The sequence below is a fragment of the Chiloscyllium punctatum genome, chromosome 8, assembly GCF_047496795.1.
Source record: "Chiloscyllium punctatum isolate Juve2018m chromosome 8, sChiPun1.3, whole genome shotgun sequence".
NCBI lineage: Eukaryota > Metazoa > Chordata > Chondrichthyes > Orectolobiformes > Hemiscylliidae > Chiloscyllium > Chiloscyllium punctatum.
Genome location: NC_092746.1, coordinates 71,791,196 through 71,813,381, shown reverse-complemented (window position 1 = coordinate 71,813,381; position 22,186 = coordinate 71,791,196). Strand labels below are relative to the sequence as shown.

At 40.1% G+C, this 22,186-nt stretch overlaps 1 protein-coding gene across 1 annotated transcript in view; it reads right to left on the bottom strand.

Annotated features, from left to right (window-relative positions):
* Nucleotides 1–22,186, bottom strand: part of LOC140480632 (cytoplasmic dynein 1 light intermediate chain 1-like) — a 52,612-nt gene that overhangs the window by 17,815 nt on the left and 12,611 nt on the right. The window contains exons 5-10 of the mRNA XM_072575760.1: nt 21,304–21,473; nt 19,845–19,938; nt 10,302–10,437; nt 8,593–8,704; nt 8,021–8,080; nt 2,479–2,523 (exon numbers count right to left, since the gene is read on the bottom strand). Of these exons, the coding sequence (XP_072431861.1) occupies nt 2,479–2,523; nt 8,021–8,080; nt 8,593–8,704; nt 10,302–10,437; nt 19,845–19,938; nt 21,304–21,473 (617 nt within the window). The remainder of the gene's footprint in view (nt 1–2,478; nt 2,524–8,020; nt 8,081–8,592; nt 8,705–10,301; nt 10,438–19,844; nt 19,939–21,303; nt 21,474–22,186) is intronic.

Here is a 22,186-nt window from a genome sequence, read left to right as displayed (position 1 = left end):
TTTCTTAATCAAATGGGATCTCTAAAGCTGAGCTCAATACAGACATTACTTAACTTTTACATCCACAGATATTCAACATTAAAAGGACTGGTAACACAACATTCTGAACAGGTTGATTAAAATATCTAAAAATATAAGGGTTTCTTATTTTACACTGTACAAAAGGAGGACTGGTGCTCCCCCCCCCCCCCCCTCAACTCTCTCTAATCGTTGATCAGTTACAACATTGTGCATTGACCTGGCTGTCATTATCCACCTCCATACAGAAGAGGAATTAAATCAGTGACAACTCTTGAATAATGCAGCTCAATCACTAACAGGCAAAATTTAGCAAATCTCTCGTCATGTTTAACAACTCAAATCTAACGTTTTGCTACAAGACAGTCGGATTGAATCACGCAAGGTCATTGTGAAGTTAGTACTGCTACCAAAATATAACAATTCCAAGTTATTATTTTACTTCCTATTTTCAGAGCACCAAACATTAAATGATGACGTTTAACAACCAAGTTCAGCAATCAAAATTAAAACAGACCTGATATGGCTTACAATTTTTAACTGCTTTTAAACAAATACAAAAGAAGAGTGAAATTTGAGAAGATTTGTAGCTCAGGTTGAGGTTCTGCATGTAGGTTTGTTCGCTGAGTTGGAAGGTTCGGTTTCAGATGTTTCGTCACCATATTAGGTAATATCCGTGAGTCTCCGGATGAAGCACTGGTGGTATGGCCTGCATTTTATTTATGTGTTTAGGTTTCCCTAGGTTGGTGACATCATTTCCTGTTCTTTTTCTCAGGGGATGGTAAAAGGGACCCAAGTCAATGTACTTGTTGATAAGAGTTCCAGTTGGATTGCCCCCTTCTAGGAATTATCACGTGTGTCTCTGTTTGGCTTTTTTCAGATTACTTAGTGTGGAAACAGGCCCTTTGGCCCAACAAGTCCACACCGACCTGCCGAAGCACACCCACCCAGACCCATTCCCCTACATTTACCCCTGCATCTAACACTATGGGCAATTTACCAGGGGCAATTCACCTCACCTGCACATTTTTGGACTGTGGCAGGACACCGGAGCACCCAGAGGGAACCCACGCAGACATGGGAGAATGTGCAAACTCTACACAGCCTGAGGCGGGAATTGAACCAGGGTCTCTGGCACCGTGAGGCAGCAGTGCCAATCACTGTGCCACCGTGCCGCCCACTTTTAATTTAATATTTTTAATAAGCTTTCTTTTTCTTTATTCTCAATTAAACCTTCCTTCGCCTTTTTGATTTGATTAGATTCCCTACAGTATGGGAAAAGGCCCTTCAGCCCAACAAGTCTACACTGACCCTTTGAAGAGTTACCCACCCAGACCCATTTCCCTATCCTAGGATTTACCCCTGACCAATGCACCTAACACCATGGGTAGTTTAGCATGGCCAATTCATTTGACCTGCGCATCTTTGGACTGTGGGGGGCTTGACCTAGGATGGATGTGTTGTCCCAGTCTACGAAGACCTCTTTGTAGTCTTTGTAGACTATGCAGAGCAGAGGAAAATACCCTAAACAGTGTATTCAAAAAGAATGGGTACCCAACAAACACAGTTTACTGATTTCTCAGCAACAAACCCAAACAAGCAGACAAAACTTGTCCAGAAACCCTAGCCACTCTCCCCTACATCAAAGGCATCTCTGAAATTTTGACTGCCAGACTACTCAGACCTCTTGGCATCATGGTAGTCCACAAACACACCAACCCAGTAAAACAGCAGCCAATGAACTTGAAGGAGCCTATACAGGTAAAAACAAAAATAATGTCATTTACAAAATACCTTGCAAGAACTGTAACAATTACTACATTGGACAAACAGGCACAAAACTAGCCACCAGGATATATGAACACCAACTAGCCACAAAAAGACGTGACTCACTCTCATTAGTATGTTTACATACAGATGAGGAAGGACATCACTTTGACTGGGACAACACATCCAGGTGAGGACAAGCCAAACAGAGACACACGCGAGAATTCCTAGAAGCATGGCATTCCAACTGGATCTCTATCAACACACACATTTACTTGGACCCCATTTACCATCCCCTAAGAAAAAGAACAGGAAATGACACCACCACCGGAAGTGACATCACCAACCCAGGGAAATCTAAAAAAAAGCAGGCATTTCCACTAGTGCTTCATCCAGAGGCTCACTGATGAGGTTACCTAGTATGGTGACGCGACGTCAGAAACCAAAACTTCCAGCTCAGTGAGCAAACCTATATCCAGAACAAAATAAGGAGATAAATAGGCACCCAGCTTCAGAAGAACACGTGGCTAAATTCTGTTTGGGGAGGAAGTAAAGTGTTGCACAGTTTTCATATGCTGCAAATAAACTGTATTCCAGTGATAATGGGACTACATAGGGTGAAGTGGAGGAAATATACGGACTACGCAAAAGTCAGATGATAACAAACACAATAATGTCAAGGCATTTACTTACTAGTGGCCTTCCGGTTGAAAGAGGTGGCTGTTTTGCTAGGAAAGACTAAAATAAAACAACATACATATTATGATTACAGTTTTAATGTTGGGAAAACAATTTAATTGAATCAAGGTTGAAAATAAAATATTTACTTTCACTGTTGTTTAACTACAGCAAGTCAGGTAAATGAGGGAATCTTAAGGAACAATCTCTCTGAAGAAGTCTAATCTTTATTTGTAGTTAGTAATCAAAAGTTACTGTTTAAAAAGTAAAGTTTCTTCCAGTTTTAAACAGGGATAGACCATCTCTCTCTAGCTGTTGTAACTAGTTAATAAACTAACTCGTTTAAGCAAAGTTTCTTTACTCCAGCATATTTCACTCATGTTTTTTCCTCCAAAGTGTATAAACTTAAGGGAAGCAAGGCTCTCATGGTGTAGGGATAATGTCCCCATCTATAGGGGTGAAGTGTTCAAGTCACACCTGCTCCAGAGGTATGTCACACCACACTCTGACTAGGTTGATTAAAATACTTATAAATACAAAGAGTTTCTTAGTTTATATGGTACAAGAGGAAAGTGCAGATTGGTTGGCAAGTGGACTTTGTTGGAGGCATTGCCATTCCCATTCATATTGCAGTCAGATGACTGACAGTTAACTTGTTTATATTTTAAACCAGCCACGTTGATAGAGAAAAAGGGAACGAAAACTTATCTGGTTAACCTGGTTGGCTTATCCCCTTACAAGAATCGTTCCTCCTCACTGCAATAGGGAATTGCTGTGAGCCATGCACTATTTTCTTAAATGTCTTTTCAATTGTTTCTTAATCATTTGCCGAACTCCTTTTCCCGTCAATTCCAGTCAGATCTGCCCCCATCCCTTTGAAATTAAACTTGTATAAACTCAAAATAGTTGTTTCTGACTCAGTTCCCCCTCTCAACTGAATCACAAATTCTACCATGTTATGTCACTGCTTCTTAGGGATCTTCTACTCTGATACTGATCTCATATCACCAGATCCAAAACAGTTGGATCCTTGGTTAGACTTAAAACATAGGAATCTATTTTGAACACAGAACAACCTTGATTATCCGAACGAGATGGGCGGGGAGTATTTTGTTTGGATAACTGATTGTTGGGATAACAGATACGGTTTTTACAGGACCTTGACATCTTGTTCGGATAATCCGAAATTTGGATAACTAACATTTGGATAACTGAGATTGGACAGTACGCTATCTAGAAAACTTCTCTTCAGGAAAGTTAACTGTCCCAATCTACAAGATCAAAGTCACCCAAAATTAACATATGGCCTTTGTTACAAGTCCTCATTATTTCCTGATTTATTTTCTGTCCTATATACCTACTGTTCGTACAAATGTCTTATTTCCCTTTTTAGTTCTTACCCCCACCTGCACAAATTAATGATCATTTCCATACAATCCTTACAGTGTGGAAACAGGCCAGTCAGCCCAACAAGTCCACACCGACTCCCCAAAGAGCATCCCACTCTTCCCCCATCCTATTCCTATAACACTGCATTTCCCATGGCTAATCCATCTAACCTGCACATATCTGGACTGAGGGGGGAAACTGGAGCACCCGGAGGAAACCCATGTTGACAAAGGGAGAAATGTGCAAACTTCACACAGACAATCGCATGAGGCTAGAATTGAAACTGGAACCCTGGCACTGTGAGGCAGTAATGCTAACCAGTGAGTCACCTTGCTGTCCTGAACAAGTCCTTAAAGATGAATTGCTGAGCTCAGATATAGCACGCACTCCCAATTAGGGTACCGAATCCCTGTCTCAATTCCCCGACAGGGAGTGCATGCTATATCGGAGCTATTTTTTTGCTGTTGTACTTATTCCATCCTGTACCGACGTTGACCTATTACCCTTTCGAAAAGTCACACACTTCTGAATATTTAGTTCCAGCTTTGATCTCCTTGCAACCATGTCTCTGTAATGGCATTGGCATCAAATCAGTTAACCCATCTATTTTGTTCCAAATACAATACAAATTTAAAAGCCATTAATTTTTTATTTATTTAAAAAAGCATTTTACCCTCCCTGCTTCTGACTCTGGGTACCAGTGCCCAAACAGTTGCCCTGCAATGCTGCCATATCCTCTTGCTTTGTAAACTTACGTTTCCTCTCCCGCAATCTTTCCCTTCGTCCAGTTTAAAGCTCTCTACAGCCTTAGTTATTCACCACGATACTCGTCCCAGCATGCTTTAATGAAACCCATGCAACCAGATTACTTCTCTTCTACCTGCACCAGTGCCTCATAAACTGAAATCCATTCAACCCATACTAATCAGAGTCACCCATTTGAATCTTTGACTGAATTTCCCCTATGCAGTTTGCTCATGGCTCAGGTAGTAATACAGAGATTACTGCCTTGGGGATATGCTTTTTAATTTAGCTCCGAACTGTTCAAGTCTTTCAGCATCACTTCCTTTCTAGTGCTACCAATATTGTTGATATCAAAGTGGATGATGACTACTAGATCCCACTCCTCCCTCTCTGAGGAGATAGGCCAATTGTTCTTAACTTTGGCACCAGGAAGTAACACAGCCTCTAGGGGCTTCTGCTCACATCAGCAGAGAGCAGTATCTATCCTCTGATTATACTGTCCTCTACCACAATTACATTCCCATTTCCTTGCCTGCCTTGAATGACTCCCTGTCCCATGGGACCGTAGTCAGTTCCTTAAGTTATAGACATGCAATACATATGAACAAACTTACTACAGGTCAGCAAAAGTTCACCAAATTAACTCCTGGAACAGAGGGGTTGTCCTAAGAGGAAAGATTAAATACACTGGCCTATACTCTCGATGTTTATAAGAAAGAGGTGATCTAATTGAGTATACAAAATTATTACATGAATCAGAAAAGGCAGAAAAGATTTTCCCCTGACTGTAGAGTTAAGAACCAAGGTATGCTAAGAGGAGGAAGAGAAATTCCTTCACTTACAGGGTGGTGAATCTTTGGAATTCTGTATCCAGGGAGCTATGGAGGCTCAGTCTTAAACGTTCTCAATGACTAATACTGACATATTTTCACATATTTAAATGAAGACATGATATGGGGACTGTACAGCAAAATGGTACTGATGTACATGATAGTACTGAATGGTGAAGTAGACTCAGCAGGCTGAATGTCCTACAATTAATTCTAGCCATACTAATATAAACTGAATCAGACCATTTGGCCAAAACAGTCAAAGGCGGTGTTAACGCTCCTCGCAGGTTCTATCTATCTCAATTCATTCACCCTTTTAAAATTTCTTTCTGTTCTTCACTTTTTAAAGGAAATATTTATGGGACATAGCCATCTCTGGCAGCATTTATTCCCAGAGTTAAAAAGGGTGGTGGTGAAGCTGCCTTCTTGAACCACCTTGTGGCAAAGGTACTCTCGGGATATTCAGATACAGAGTACCAGGATTTTGACCCACTGATAGTTGAGGTATGACAATATATTTCTAAATCAGGAAAGTACATGATGTGCACAGATACTTGCAGGTACACCTGCTATTACCTTGTGGCTTTAGGTTAATGAAGTTCCAGCTTTGGGAGATAAAATCATTGAAGTGTTGCAGTGCATCTTGTAGATAGATGGATCAGTGGTAGAGATAGTTGGCCAATCAAACACACTGTTTTATGAATACTGTTATAGTTTGAATGTTAGAACTGCACTCATCCAGGCAAGTAGAAAGTATTCCTTCACACCTTTACAATGCAGGGTACCTGATTTGCATCTCACATTCACGACAGTTGTAGTCATATCAAGTAGGAATTGCAGGATTGTGAAATTACTCTGATACTCAAATCTTTGAAACACAATTCACCCACCCCTTGTAATATTCTGAGTCAAGGGTTTTGGTTACAAGGGATACAAGGGAACACCACTAGCTGCAAGTTTCCATCAAAGCCACATAGTCCTAACTTGGAATAGCATCTCCTTTCCTTCACCATTGATAAGACAAAACCCTAGATTTTCCTAACTTCCTAAAAGCAGTGGATCCACCAAATGGACAATAGCAGTCAGGGCACCAACTTAGCATTTCAAAAGGACAATTAAGGACGGATAATTAAGTATTGGTTCTTACCAGTACTGCTTGTTGTTTCCTAGGAATACATTTTAAAAATTGTGGTTTCAGCATGGAATTAATGGGATATCTCCTTCAGTTAGCAAGCAGTAAATTAGAATATTATACTGTGCAGTCAAATTAGAATTAAGTTTGTTATGTGTTCTCAAGAACAGGTGTACAGGGAAAAGTATACAAAGTCACCATGCCCAGCGTCAACTTAGGTACCAAAGGTACCTAGGTATGAAAATTTAGGTACAAAGTAGAAAAATAAAGAAATAAGTCAAAAGTTAAAATTACAGTCCTCCTTGGTATAAAGCGGAAAAAAAAGAACTACAGTCCTTCTTTGGTCATGAGCCTGCAGATGCTCCACACTGGGCTTCCCCATGGAGGCTTGATCTCTCCCCCGCGCTGCCACCTCACTGCTGACCACAGCCCAGCTAGCCAGACATATCGTCACTGACTGCCATCTGGGCCCAACGGCTGCCGATTGCCAGAAACCCACCCACCCCCTAATACTGCCTTATATTAAGGTGGCTACTATTTCACATTATATTGTCTCTTAATAGGAATCCGCTGAGTACTATCCAAAACATTGTCTTAACTTGTGCTACGACACTTTCACATATTAATCCTGTGCTCACCGACTTGTGTCAGCTACTAGTCAAGAAATGATTTGATTGTTACCTAATTGAAAATCCTAATTGTTATAAAATCACTCCATGGATTTACTCCTCCCGACGTCTGTAAGCTTCTCCAGTTCCACATTCTGCTATATCTTAGCACTCCAATTCTAGTGTCTTTGATCATGTCTAACTTTAATTTCTCCACCACTGATGGTTGTGTTTGTTGCCTTGGCTGAAAACTATGAAATTCCCTCACTGCAGTCCTTTTTCTTTTGTATTTTGTTTTCCTCACGTTCCTGAAGACACTCCTTAAAACCTACCTCTTGCATTGAGATTTTAATCATTTAACCGAACATCCCCATGTGTGTTTATAATGCTCATGTGAAGCACAGTAGAATGCATTGTTGGCAATTAAAATTTGAGGAAGTCTGCTTTTCTTTTTTATAAATACATAACGTGTGAGATAATGACTAGAGAACGTTTAGGGCTATTGGAGATCATAAAGGATAGTAGTGGGTGCTCTAAGAGTTTATGGTTGAGAGACTATTGAGGCCCCATTCTTCATTTGTAGTGTGGATCACCAATACCCAATGTGAATACCAATAAAAGTGAGATAGAAAGTATGCTTTTCCAGAACTAAAATTCTTCTTGATAAGAACAGGACGCTATTTAAAGGTAAAGAAACTACAGTAATAAACAAAGTGCTGGAGAAACTTAGCAGGTCAAGCAGCACTTGGAGAGAAAAACAGTTATTACTTTGGAATGCAATATGACTTCTTCAGAATCCTCTGAAAGAAATTACAATAATTGATATATAAATAGGAAATATGAAATATTTTAACCTGCTGTTTCATAAGAAACACTTGATCATCTTCTGATAAAATTTCCTTCTCATGTACTACCTGCAAGGAAAAGATTGCCAAAAATTATAGCCGACAATACTCCAAAATGTGTCTCGATTATTGAATTAGGAGACGTTATGCAATATCTTGGAGTGTGAAGCACAACAATTCCTCGTCTACAAGCTATTTCAATCTTAGTGAAATTAGTAGATCAGGATGGGCATGATCATTTGGAAATACAATTACAACAGCTTATAGTTGGACAAAGCAGTTAGTAAATAATTGCTTTCAGTGCAATCTTTTGCAAGTGGAAACTGAGTACTAAACTACTAAAAGTCTGGAATGTAATTGACGAAGCAATTGCAAGCATTAGTCAGATTTGTAATTTAATTTGAATGATAATACTTTTGCAATATTAGTTCACTGTAAGATGGTTTTCTAATTAGTCACTTGGTATTGTTGGTATGGCTTAATCATAACATTTGAGGTTAAGTATATACATACCAGCAACATTGGGGATTATCTACATGTCTGTCAGCACAATTCAGATATTATCAGGAGATTGAGGTTACCTTTCTTACTGGAGGCTTCGTAATGCCATCTTCAAATTTGTCATCAGCTTTTAAAGACTGGAAATTTTCATGCAAAATTCCTATTTTCTTTTCATTGTCCCATCCTGCTGGACTATAGAAAAAACATTTGATTTCAAGAAATAAAAGCATTAAAAAAAAAGACCCATAACCCAAATATTAGGCAGACAGTGCTTACAGCATATCTGTTAATAAAGGTCAACAGCAGTGTGAAATTCAAGCTACAATACTTCGATTTTTTTCTCTTCAACAAAATGTTGCAGCAACCATTAAATCAACAATTTGATGCTGATTTACTTCAGCAACAATTAATTGTTCCCCAAATTTGAGGGGCAATTCAAGCTAATTATAGAACTGAGTGAAATTTAAACAATTAAGCATTTACAATAAAATTAGCAACACCAGGAACCTAATGCCAACCATCGCAATGGGATGGTCTCTATGGAAAAAAAAATACATGAGCACATGTCATAACATTCAAGGCTATGGGCCAAGTGCTGGTAAATGGGATTAGACTGAAGATCAGGTGTTTCTCGTGTCTTCATGCTGACTAAATGTGCCGAAGGGCTCTTTTGCGCTGCATGATTCTATGATAATACTCAAAACTCATGTTATTTTGGAAAATCTAGACAGGGAAAACTGATACAGAACCGTAGAACCCCTATGGCGTGGAATTAGGCCATTTGACCCATTGAGTCCACATGGACTCTCTGAAGAACATCCCACCCAAACCTGCACCATCCCTCACACTGTATTTTGCACTTCTACATATTCCTGGACACAATGGGCAATTTTGTATGGCTAATCCACCTAAACATCTTTGGATTATGGGTGGAAACCAAAGTATCTGGAGAAAACCCATGCCAACATGGGGAGAATGTGTAAACTACAAACATACAGCTGCCCAAGGATGGGATTGAATCTGGATCGCTGGCACGGTGAGGCTGCAGTGCTAACCAATGAGTCACCATGCCACCTGTATCATCCCAAAATATGTAAATGGGTCATTATGAATCCATTGTTGATTTACATAAAAACCCATCCGGTTCACTAATGTCCTTTAGGGAAGGAAACTGCCATCCTTACCTGTTCTGGCCTACTTGGGACTCTAAACCCTTAGCAATGTGGTCGACTCTTAAGGGCCCTCTGGGCAATAAAATCTGGCCGAGTCAATGAGACCCTCTTTCCGCAAATGAATTTAAAAAAAGCTGTTTGTCTATAAAGACAATTAAGGAGTGAAGGATGACACATGAAACAAATAATGGTGAGGGATGGAAGTGTACTGAGGAAAAAAGAAGTCTTGACTTTTGTTTTTGAAAGCTTTCTCTTCTCTAGTCATTAGTGAACAGTTACCTTTGTACTCCTGTGCTGCCCTTGATTGGCAAGTCTGAACAGTTTCCTGGCAGCCAGCATTACGCAAAGGTGCCAATCCTACTCATTTTACAGCAGCACATTGAAATAGAGAATTACATGTATGCAAACCAAAGGGGAAACATAGATCACAACCAAACTGTGTTTCAATTGCTTTGGACAGAATTAAACAGAGTAGCTTATTTAAATTACTACTCGAGCGAAAGAGGACAAGTATTTTTAAAAACCTAGAAATAAAACTAAGCTTCCAAACAAATTTTGATTATTAACAAGTTATAAAAAGAAAGTTTACTGTATTTTAAACCCAATGTGAAACTTACATAAATACTGCATCTTTTTCCACAACTAGTACCGGTGAATGAAAAGGAAATCCATATAACTTATGGACAAGGTACTTATACATTAAATCAATATTTTTATTTTCTTTTATTGAAGTATAAATAAGTGCTGCCCCATCTAAAACGTGAGCATTAAGGAAGATATCAGAACAAATCCAATTAATTGTAGTGATTAGCAATAGGAAAACAGTTTAGTATTACAATAATAAGTTACACTTAAGTATCAAGTACAACAGGCATACCTAATACAGCACAGCTAAAATCAGAGCAGGGTCATGGTGCCTTCCAGTAGCTGGAATCATATCTGACACAAAGGAAGACAGTTGTGACTCTGGAACATAATTACTGCAGTCCTAACATATAGACAGGAGTTCCTCAGCTAATTGCCAATAATTCAAGTGTTCAGAACCTCTCATAATCCAGATTAACTAGATAAAGCCAGTGTACAGCAGATCTGTGCAATAATCAAACTTAATCTAACAAGTAGCAGGAAGTAGTCCCTGCAAGAACTCAGCAAGTATACTTCAACAAGTCACCCCTCCCCTTGATCTCCATGACCATGGAGATGGATAGTAAAGTTTTGTACTACCACAATCATGTCATGTACCAGTGTAACTTGGACATTCCCTCAATGTTGCCACAATACCAATGTGTAATTCGCTATCTAATCTAGACAATGGTACCAACATCCCAAGCAGGTGATCCAACAGCAAACGCACCTTGCTTCCCTCATCTGCTGAAATCAAATCAAATTAGATACATTTAGACAATCTTCATAAATGACAAATAACATTTTAAAAATTTTTATTGAAAAATAGATTTTGTAATATTACAATAGAAAACAACACTATTCAAAACAATACAAAGAAAGAACACCAATAAAATGTGAAAACCCAAACCACCCTCATGTACAAATATATATGTATAAACATATAGATGAAAAAATCCAACGAACTACTTAACTAAATAAATAACTAACAATAAAGTAATAATTAATAGAGCTCAGCCAAACAAAACACTAATTCTCTAATATCGAGGGCATTAATTTTCACATATTCATACATTCGCAATTCTCCCTCTCTGGATATTGGATGCGTAAAGCACAATTGTATGGTTATTTAAAAGCCCTTATTAGTGTGGTGGACAAATCTGTGTCCAGATATTCCAAAAAGGGTTGTTACATTTTATAGAAATTCTCAGCTTTGTGGCTTCCCATACTTGAGAGAAAATCCAAGGGGATATGCTCCATAACAATCTTCAACCAACTTGACAGGCCTGGGGGATTTTCAGATACCCAATCTAACAAGATATTCTTTCTTGCACAGAAAATGAGGATGTTAAAAACTTTTTTCTTATGCACATCTACAGGGAACACACAGGACAGATCAAGAGAACAAATCGGGTCCGTCTCCATCCTTACACCCAAAATCCCCTCTGTTGCACTCGCCACAGTGGTCCTGTATATTTAAAGCCTACCACAGGACCAGAGATAATGGGTAAGAGTGCCCGTACCAAACTTACACTTGGGACACGTTAAAGATACCCTGGTTTAAATTTTGACAAACGATCCGGAGCCATGTGGACCCTGTGGAGAATCTTCAACTGTAAAGCATGGGTCCTATTACCAATTGATGTTTTTCTTGCATTCTCCCAAATATCCTTCCATGCCTCTGAGGTGACTTCAACACCCAGTTCTCTCTCCCACACCCTGCAGAGTTGATTGAACTCATCTGTGGAGACGACCCCTAAATTATGATATCAAGTGCTGACAGAAAGTGTACTCTTAGCACGAAGCACCCTCCTATGTTGGATTTGCAGGGATCAGTCAAAAGTGTAGATTTTTTTGAATAAAATCCCTAACTTGGAAGAAAAAAATGAACGAGGTCCCTGCTACATAGCTCATATTTCTGTGCTAACTGATCAAAGGACATCATTGTGCCTCTCCATCAAATAAATCACCGATGCAAAACACACCCCTAACTGGCATTGTTTAAATCCTGAATCAATCATCCCTAGTTGAAAACCCAGCATACCCACTATTGAGGATCTAAAATACAGCCTAAATTCAAATTTTAGATCCTCACTATAGGTGTAAGAGAAGATGTTTTGTCAATATTACCTTCCTTCTGCTGAACTGCTCTCCCTGCTTTAACAGTATCAATAACTATTAGGTTTGGGCAATATTCCTTAACTGTCTTCATTTTGTCCAAGAACAGTAAGCTAGTAAGGGCTCACTTTGCCAGAGAGGTTTTGATATCTAACCATATTGAAAGAGGGTGCCCACAAGCCCAATCACTCATGTAAGATAAAAGCGAGCTTAGTTGATGGTCTTTAATGTCCAGGAGATCCACTCCCCCATAGTCTGTGAGGCAATTACAGTTTAGCTAACCTAATAAGGGGCTGCTAACAATGCCAAACAAAATAACTGAACCAATTGTTTAGTCTCCTGAATGTTTGCCTATTGAAAATCAGGGGGAGCATCCGTGCGCTATCCAACCTAACCGAGAGACTGGAAGCACCTCCCATCTTTGAAGGTCTTGTTTGATTTTGTCAAATAATTGAATAAAATTGGCTTTCAACAATCGATCAAGAACTGGAGTGATGAATATGCCCACATACATAAAACCCCCGTGACTACTTAAATGGGAATCGATATTTGCCCTCAAGCCCTAGCACCTTTGTAAGATCACCCATAGATACAGCCTCTGATTTTGCAAAATTAATCTTACACCCCGAAAAGGTGCCAAACAAGCTGATGCACTCTCAGGTGAGGCACCGAAACTGCTGGATTTGACAAAACAAAAAGGACATCGTACACGAACAATGAAGTCTTATGTAATTTTGACCTCACTTGTGGAACCAATATATTAAGATGCCTATGAATTGCCTCTGTCAATGGTTCTTTGACCAATGTAAAAAGCAGTGGTCAAAGGGGCAGCACTGGCGCCTACCCCTAAAAATGTCAAAATTGCTTGATCACACCCCACTGGTGATGACAACAGTGAGGGGGTCACTGTACAGAACCTTTACCCATCTTAAAAAGGCTACATCCAAATCAAACCACACCACTCCAGAGTATAAAAAAGGTATGGCCACTCAACTCGATCAAATGCCTTCTCTGCATCCACAGAAATCACCAATCCCTGTATTGACGGTTGCTGACATGTTTGAATTACATTAAGCAGCCTCCTAATATTATCAGAGAATCTGCAGCCCTTTAAGAAGCCCGTCTGGTCCTCTTTACCTATAGAAGCTAACAGTCTCCAGTCTTAACGCAAGAGTCTTAGAGAGGATTTTAAAGTCCACATTTAAGAGTGAAACGGGCCTGTTAAAAGCACAGTCCTCTGGGACCTTCCCTTTTTAAGGAAAAGCGAAATATTGGCCTCTCAGAGATGGCAGGAGACTATTATGACTGCATGAGTCATTGAATATGTTGAGCATCGGGCTTGACAATATGTTTATTAATCCCTTATAGAACTCGCTGTGAAGTCCGTCGGGACCGGGTGCCTTTCCACCCTAAAGCTGCTTCACAGCCTCCTGCACCTCTTGCTCTGATAAGGGGGCATTGAGAAAAGACTTATTCGGGGGTCACATCCAGGAGCTCCAGATCCTTGAAAAAGGACTCCATCTTGACCTGATCCTCCTCATAACCCTCAGATTGGTATAACTTAGTAAAATCTCTGGAATGTCACATTAATCTTTTTCAAATCACACGTTAGGTTCCCAGACCCTTCTCTAATTGACGTAATTGCTTGAGAGGCACTCTTTTTCCTGTTGAGATATGCTAGGTACTTGCCCAGTTTGTCACCATGCTCACATAAAACCTTTGTTTGGCAAAAATAATCTCCTTTGTAGTTGTCTGCGTGAGCACGGAATTCAATGTAGACCACAGCGCCATAATCCTCTGTAGCTTGACCAACAAGAGCCTGTCAAAGGAAGCCTTTTTGGCTTCCTTCAACCGTGCTTCGAGGAGATGTTGCTGCTTGCTCATCTGCCACTTCGGACTGGCAGAGAAGGAATGCCCTAAACTCCTTAGAGAACTATTCCACAAACCTATTATCCTTGAGGATAAAGGGATCCATTCGCCAGTGCCTTGGGCCACTATAGTGTCCTTAATCTTAACCAACAGGTACACTGGAGCATGATCGGAGATGGTAACATTACCAATCATACAAGATGCCAAGTCTAGGGTTACCACTGGGGTAAAAAAAAACAAAAATCAATCCTGGCGTGACATCTGTGTGGATTGAAAAAAATCGTAAATTCCCTACCTGTAGGGTGGAGACGCCTCCAGACACTCACCAACCCTAACTCCACACACAATCCACTAATTGTTTAGTTTGTGCAGACTAAATTGGGGGGCCTTTGGGCAACCTGTCTACTGTGGGATCCATGAGATAGTTAAAATCTCCCCCTAAAATAATATACTGGGACTCAAGACTGATCAATTTGGAGAATGCATCTACCAAACATTTGAGGGGATGGGCCGGAGGGCAATAAACATTTAAAACACCATATTCTTTCCTGCTTATCAGGGCTTTGCGTATTACAAACCTGTGTATGTCTTTAACACACTCCAGTAACTTAAAGGGAAGATTCCTTCTAACCAATATAGCCACTCCCCTACTTCTGGTATTAAAAGATGAAAAGTAAACCCGATCAAAGCCTTTCTGCTATAATTTCAAATGCTCCCTATCATTCAGGTGTGTCTCCTATAATAAAGCAATATCCACTTTTTCCTTTCTAAGACTTGAAAGTACCTTCTTCCTCTTAATTGGTGAGTGACTCCCCTTGTTGTTCCAGGAACACCATTTAATCAAGTCATTAGCCATAACCTTATGCAGTAACATTTAGATTCCAGAGGGGAGGAATTCTGATGACAAATCGCCTAGCCTTTGTGTCACAAGATCCACTGAACATAAAAACTACATAAACTAAAACCACCACAGTTAACAAACCTAAAAAACAATAAAACAAGCCAACAAAGAAAGTGCCAATGGCGCTGAATAGGGGAACTCACCCCCTGCCCAAAGGGGCAACTACACATCCCAGAACCTAACTCCCATACTACTGCCAATACTGCAGCCAGGGCATAAAAATACCTGAGCCGTAAGTAGGCATTTAGCCATCCCAACCATTTTCAGTCCTCTTAGCTAGAGCCACACCACAAATACAAGCAGAAAAGAAAGAAAATACACAACGAAATAACAATGTGAACAAAAAATAATGGATAAGTACCCCAGACATCCGTTGGCATAACTTAACTGGGAAATTGAAAGTGCACACCCCAACATCCCCTGAACATTGGCTTAAACCAGATTATTACCAATAATAAAAAATGAAAAGAAAGCCCCAACAGGACTCCCTCTTCTTTTTAAAGGAGGGACTCACCCAAACAACACTACTATTTGTACTAAATAAATTGTTCAGATTAAGTTACTTTGGCCACAAAGCCTTCTCCAACATGTCAAAGAGATGTACAGATCCATCTAATGTCTCCAAAGCACTGCTGGATACCTCAGAGTACTGGATCCTGAGCTCCCTCAGTCTTCTCTTGACACCATCATAGGATTTTCTTTTCTGGATTACCACTGTTGAGAAGTCCTGGAAGAACATGATCTTAAAGCCCTCATCGGCTTTCAGATTCTTCCCCTGGATTCTAGAAGCTTCCATGAAGCTCTCCTTATCTCTATAATGATGAAACTGCATCAAGACAGGACGAGGATGTTGGTTCAGGCCTGACCTTTGTGCTGTGACCCAGTGATCCCTCTCAATCTTCAAGCCTCTCATTCCAGCCTCCAAGTTAAGGAAGTTCAGCAACCAGTCCTCAAGAAATTCTACCAGCCGCTCACCTTCCTTTGCTCTGGTGGACCAACGATCCAAATATTTTTTCTCCTGCCCCTGTTCTCGATGTCATCAACTTGGTCAAGTAAATTTCGGACTTGCACCTCCTGGGCTTGGAACCGGTATCAGCTTCCACCACTCTGTGTTCTACCTCATCCGTCCTTTTCTCCAGGTCTCCCAGCTGCTGTTCATATTTCTGCAGCATGATAGAGATCGGGGCCAGCTTCTCCTCTATCTACTTGCCCAACATCTCGCGAGATTTTCCAAGCTCCTTCACTAGGACATGGTAAGAAATCAAATCTGAGGATCCTGCAGACTGGGCTGCAGGCCTGGCCTTGTACATATCTGGCATCCCTGGAGGGGGACAACCAAGAAAAGTTGCTTTCTGACAGTTTTCTGGGTATCCACAACCTTTCCAGAGTCCCAGGATTTCGCAGTGGACTGGGTAGGACAGGCTGGGACTTTGTCCTGTTTGCAATGTGGTGCGGAGCTCTGCAACGCGATCTTCCTAAATCGCTGCCATCTTGGATTCCCCCATCAAATAAATTTTAATGTTATGATGCCTGAGAACTTTCAGTTTTCTTTAAAAATGGAGAATGATCAAATGTGACGATAATTTGCTAATTTCTATCATGGTTTACGAAGAAGAAAAGTCCACCTCTGTCTGCATAATGTGTATACAGTTGACCCAGAAGATAATTTTATCCAGGGACATTATTTCAGTGGAACTGAGAAATAAGAAAGGGATGACCACCTTATTGGGATTGTACTACAGACAACCCCCAATAGTCAGTAGGAAATTGAGAAATAAATTTGTAAGGAGATCTGTTATCTGGAAGAACACAGAGGAACCTCGATTATCCAAACGACACAGGCAGGGAGTATTTTGTTTGGATAATCAAATGTCGGATAATTGAATTCTGGATAACACAGTTTAACCAAGCTTCGGGACCTTGCAATCTTGTTTGATTAATCTGAAATTCAGATAACTGAGGTCCCTCTGTAACAGGGTGGTCATGGTAGGGGACTGTAACTTTCCAAACATAGACTGGGACTGCCACAGGATTAGTGACTTGGTTGGAGAGGAATTTGTTAAGTGCGAACAAAAAAATTTTCTGATTCAGTATGTTGATGTACCTACTACAGAGGGTGCAACACCTAACCTACTATTGGAAAATAAAGCAGGGCAGGTGACTGAGGTGTCAGTGGGGGAGCACTTTAGGGCCAGTGACCATAATTCTGTTAGTTTTAAAATACTGATAGAAAAGGATAGACCAGATCTAAAAGTTAGAGGTCTAAATTAGACGAAGGCCAATTTTGACATATTAGGCAAGAACTTTCTAAAGTTGGAGTGGATGTAAACAGGTAATGGGATGGCTGGAAAATGGGAAGCCTTCAAAAACAAGAATAACCCAAGTCCAGAGACAGTATGTTCCTGTTGGACTGAAAGGCAAGGCTGGCAGGGATAGGGAAATCTGGATGACTAGAGAAATCAAGGTTTTGGTCAAGAATAAGGAAGCAAGCTTATGGCAGGTACAGACAGGAGAGATCGGGCAATTCCCAAGAAGAGTATAAACGTAGCAGGAGTATACTTAAGAGGGAAATCAGGAGGGCAAAAAGGGAACATCAGACAGCTTTGGCAAATAGGGTTAAGAAGAATCTAAAGGGATTCTAAAAATTCATCAAGATTAAAAGGTTAAGGAGGGAGAGAACAGGGTGCTGTAAAGATCAGCAAGGCCACTCTCTGCGTGACAAAGTTGCTCCTTGCATCTCTTTTAAATCTTTTCCCCTTTTAACTTCAACCTATGCCCTCTATTTTTGGACCACCAGAGAAAAGACCTTGTCAATTTACCCTATCGATGCCCCATGAAACCACAGATGGGGGAAGACACTAAGTGAGCACTTTGTAACAGTGCTTACTGTGGAGAAGGAAGAGAGGAAATGTGGGGAAATAAATTGCAACATCTTGAAAAATGTCCACATTAGAGAGATGGTGGAGATGAAAACATCTTAAAATGCTTAAAGATGGATAACTCCCTGGGACCTGATCAGTATCCTAGAACGCTGTGCGAAGCTAGGCAAGCGACCGATGGACTCCTTGCTGAGATATTTGTATCATCGATAGCCACCAGTGAGATGCCAGAAGACTGGAGTTGGTTAACATGGTGCTACTATTTACTAGGAAAACCTAGGGAACTATAGACTGGTGAGCCTGACATCGGTGGTGGGCAAGTTGTTGGGACAGAATCCTGAGGGACAGAATTGTCATGTATTTGGAAAGGCGAGGACTGATTAGGGATAATCAACATGGCTTTTTGCATGCAAAATACTGTCTCACAAACATGATTGAGTTTTTTGAAGTAACAAAGAGGATTGATGAGGGCAGTGCTGAACATGATCTATGTGGACTTCAGTGAGGCATTCCACAGGACCTCATGGTAGACCAGTTAAGCAAGGTTACATTACATGAAATACACTGAGAACTAGCAATTTGGATACAGAACTGGCTCAAAAGTAGAAGTCAGAGGGTGGTGGTGGAGGGTTGCTTTTCAAATGGGAAGGCTGTGACCAGTGGCATGCCACAACAATCGATGTTGGGTCCACTAATGTTTGTCATTTATATAAATTATTTGGATATAAACATAGGAGGTATGATTAGTAAGCTTTCAGATGACACCAAAATTGGACATATAGTGGACAGCCAAGAGTGTTATTTCAGAGTACAATGGGACCTTGATCAGATGGGCTAATGGGCCGAGGAGTTGAATTCAGATAAATGTCAGGGCTGCATTTTGGAAAGGCAAATCAGAGCAGACTTATACACTCATTGGTAAGGGCCTGAAGAGTGTTGTTGCAATGCAGGTTCATAGTTCCTTGAAAGTGGAGCCACAGACAGTGAAGAAGTCGTTTGGTATGCTTTCCTTTATTGGTCAGTGCATTGAGTATAGGAGTTGGAAGGCCATGTTGCAGCGGTACAGGATATTGGTTGGGCCACTTTTGGAATACTGTGTACAGTTCTGGTCTCCCTGCTATAGGATGAATGTTGCGAAACTTGAAAGGGTTCAGAAAAGATTTACAACGATGTTGCCAGATTTGGAGGGTAGAGCTATAGGGAGAGGCTGAATAGGTGCTATTTTCCCTGGAGTGTCAGAGGCAGAGGGGTGATCTTATAGAGATTTATAAAATCACAAGGGGCATCGATAGGGTAAATTGACAAGGTCTTTTCTCTGGTGGTCCAAAAATAGAGGGCATAGGTTGAAGTTAAAAGGGGAAAAGATTTAAAAGAGATGCAAGGAGCAACTTTGTCACGCAGAGAGTGGTGCATGTATGGAATGAGCTGCCAGAGGAAGTGGTGGAGGCTGGTACATTTAAAAGACATCTAGTTGGGTATATGCATAAGAAGAGTTTAAGACAGATATGGTCCAAATGCTGACAAATGGGACTAGATTAATTTCGGATATCTGGTCAGCATTGACGAGTTGGACCGAAGGTTCTGTTTCCATTCTGTATATCTCTGACTCTAACAACATGTTCAAATAGGAAGCAGTTTTCCAAAATTCTTCACACTGCAAATCTTTGAATAAAAATGAGCAAATGTTTTCCCTGTAAGGATTACGAAATACTTGTGGGGGGGAATACCTCTTCAACTTTATAGTACCAAGTTAAGAGTTTAAAGGATACACTGTAGGCAGAACCTACGGATATGTGATTGAATGAAGTCGAAGTGTTCATCTCTGTAGTCGTGTTCCTTTTCCAGTTGGTGAATTGCATCACACTGCAGAAAAACACAGAACAACACACTATGCAACTGTAGTAGCTTTCCCTCCTTTTTTACTGGCAATTATTTGGAAAGAGATAAAAAATCCAACTACTTAGCTAGCTGCTAAAAAGTTAAAAATGAAAACACAAATCAAAGGACTTCAGACTAGGGGGTACACCATTGGATAAGATCCTGAGTGATTTAAATGTATTCACAACTCTGCCCCGTGTACCTGCTTAACCTTCAATTCTATTGTCCATCAAATATCAGTCCAACTCAGCCTTGAATAAATTCAGTGACCTAACCTCCACTGTTTTCCGGTCATGAGATTTCCATAAATTATCATTGACTCCTCCAGCGTGAAAACAGTCCATTTGACCCATCAAGCCAGCACTGATCCTCCAAACAGCATCCCATCCAGACCCACCCTGCCATCCTATCTCTGTATGTCCCATGATTAACCCACCTACCCTGCATATCCCTGGACACGATGGGTAATTTAGCATGACCAATCCACACAATCTGCACATTTTTGGACTGTGGAAGGAAACAAGAGCACATGGAGAAAAACCACACGACACAGGGTGAAGGTGCAAACTCCACACAGACAGTCACCCAATGCTGGAATGGAATCCAGGTCCCTGGTGCTGTGAGGCTGCAGTGCTAACCAGAGTCACCATGCTGCCACCACAGAGAGAAAAAAATACCATCACATCTTAAGAGGATGATTTCTGATTTTGAACTATTTCCCACAGTTGTTCTCTTGAAAAATGCACTTGGTTAAAATTATTTTAGTCATATTTGCAGGGTAAACATTAAAAAAAACTTAGGATCATGCATTGGGATCAGTTTTAAATTGGCTTCGCAAAGAATGCTAAGGATTTCTTTTTCCCTTGTAAACTTTCAGAAGGCTATCCAAACATCAAGTACATTTAGTGTAAATGGCCCTAGTATCTTACACTTGAACTGAAAATATTTGAAGCCAGCATCTGGTTTTGCTTAATTCAAAAGAATGTTGTATTTCACTTGTAATTTTGTGTCCACAGTACTATGAAAAGCATCACAGACATCATTCAAAATCTATGTTCTGTTGTAGGACAACCATTTATTAAATTGGAGATTTATCCAGGGAATTATAAAATAAACCTTAAATTGAGAAATTGCTAAATACATTAGAAAATGTACAAATCAAACTAATTTTTCAACTGAAATCTAAAGTTTTGCAAGCAACTATCTGAATTAACACTTCAGAGACCAACAGCCATTCTTATTATACAAATGTTTAACCTCAGGTCACTTGATTGTTTTAAATAAAGAAACAAAAGACAATCAAGCAGATCATTGATACGTACCAAATTTAAACTTATTTCATATACAAACCTTTGTGCAAACTACTAGGACTGGAATCCCAAGATTATGTGTAAGTGTATTGGCACCTAGAGGTAAGACCACACTTTCTTCATCTGTTTCTTGCAACACAGTATTTCTTCGCTGTGGAGAAGCTGGCATTTCCCTCTCTGGTTCTTCATATTCTTGAAACTCCTTTACCACTGTAAATAAAAAAAAGCATAAAAATGCAGTCTACTGGGGATGCATGAATACATTTTTCAATTGTTCAATTTTAATGATATGCACTGCAGTTTCCCACTCACTAGATTTGAGAGCTGAATTGCCATAGGATTTATCAAATTAGAAAAACAAAGAACAGATATTTTGTAATCTTTGTAAGGTGGTTTCTTTTAAATAAAGGTTAACATTTCACATATTAATATTTCCAGAGAATGCTGTTACTTAACAAAGGCAAACAATCTTTACATAACTGGAGAGATTTAATGGTCCTTCAACACTTGCTCAGTAAAATATATGTACCAAAAGATATACCCAGTTTTCCCATTTTCCATTAAACATTTACTATCTTGATGATTACATGCTTTCTTGGGGGGTATTTTAGTGAGATTGAATGCTATAATGCATGGTTCACAATGCTTCTGCTGGAGATATTCTATAGCTATCCAGTCTTCATTTCTGAATGCAGGGTGTTTGGAGACAGAAGGATGATTTCCAGACATAGGTGACAGGAGAGACGGCATGAAGATGGAGGGGCACAGGCAGATGGACACCATCTTTTGTAAACTTGAAAATAAACCCCTGTATATAACTTTGTAGATCTTGGATACAATGAATCCTAATATAAGACACTACGTTACTTGGAGCTAATGCCAAAAATTTCAGAAGTCTAATCTGCTGCTCGGGGCTATCGACA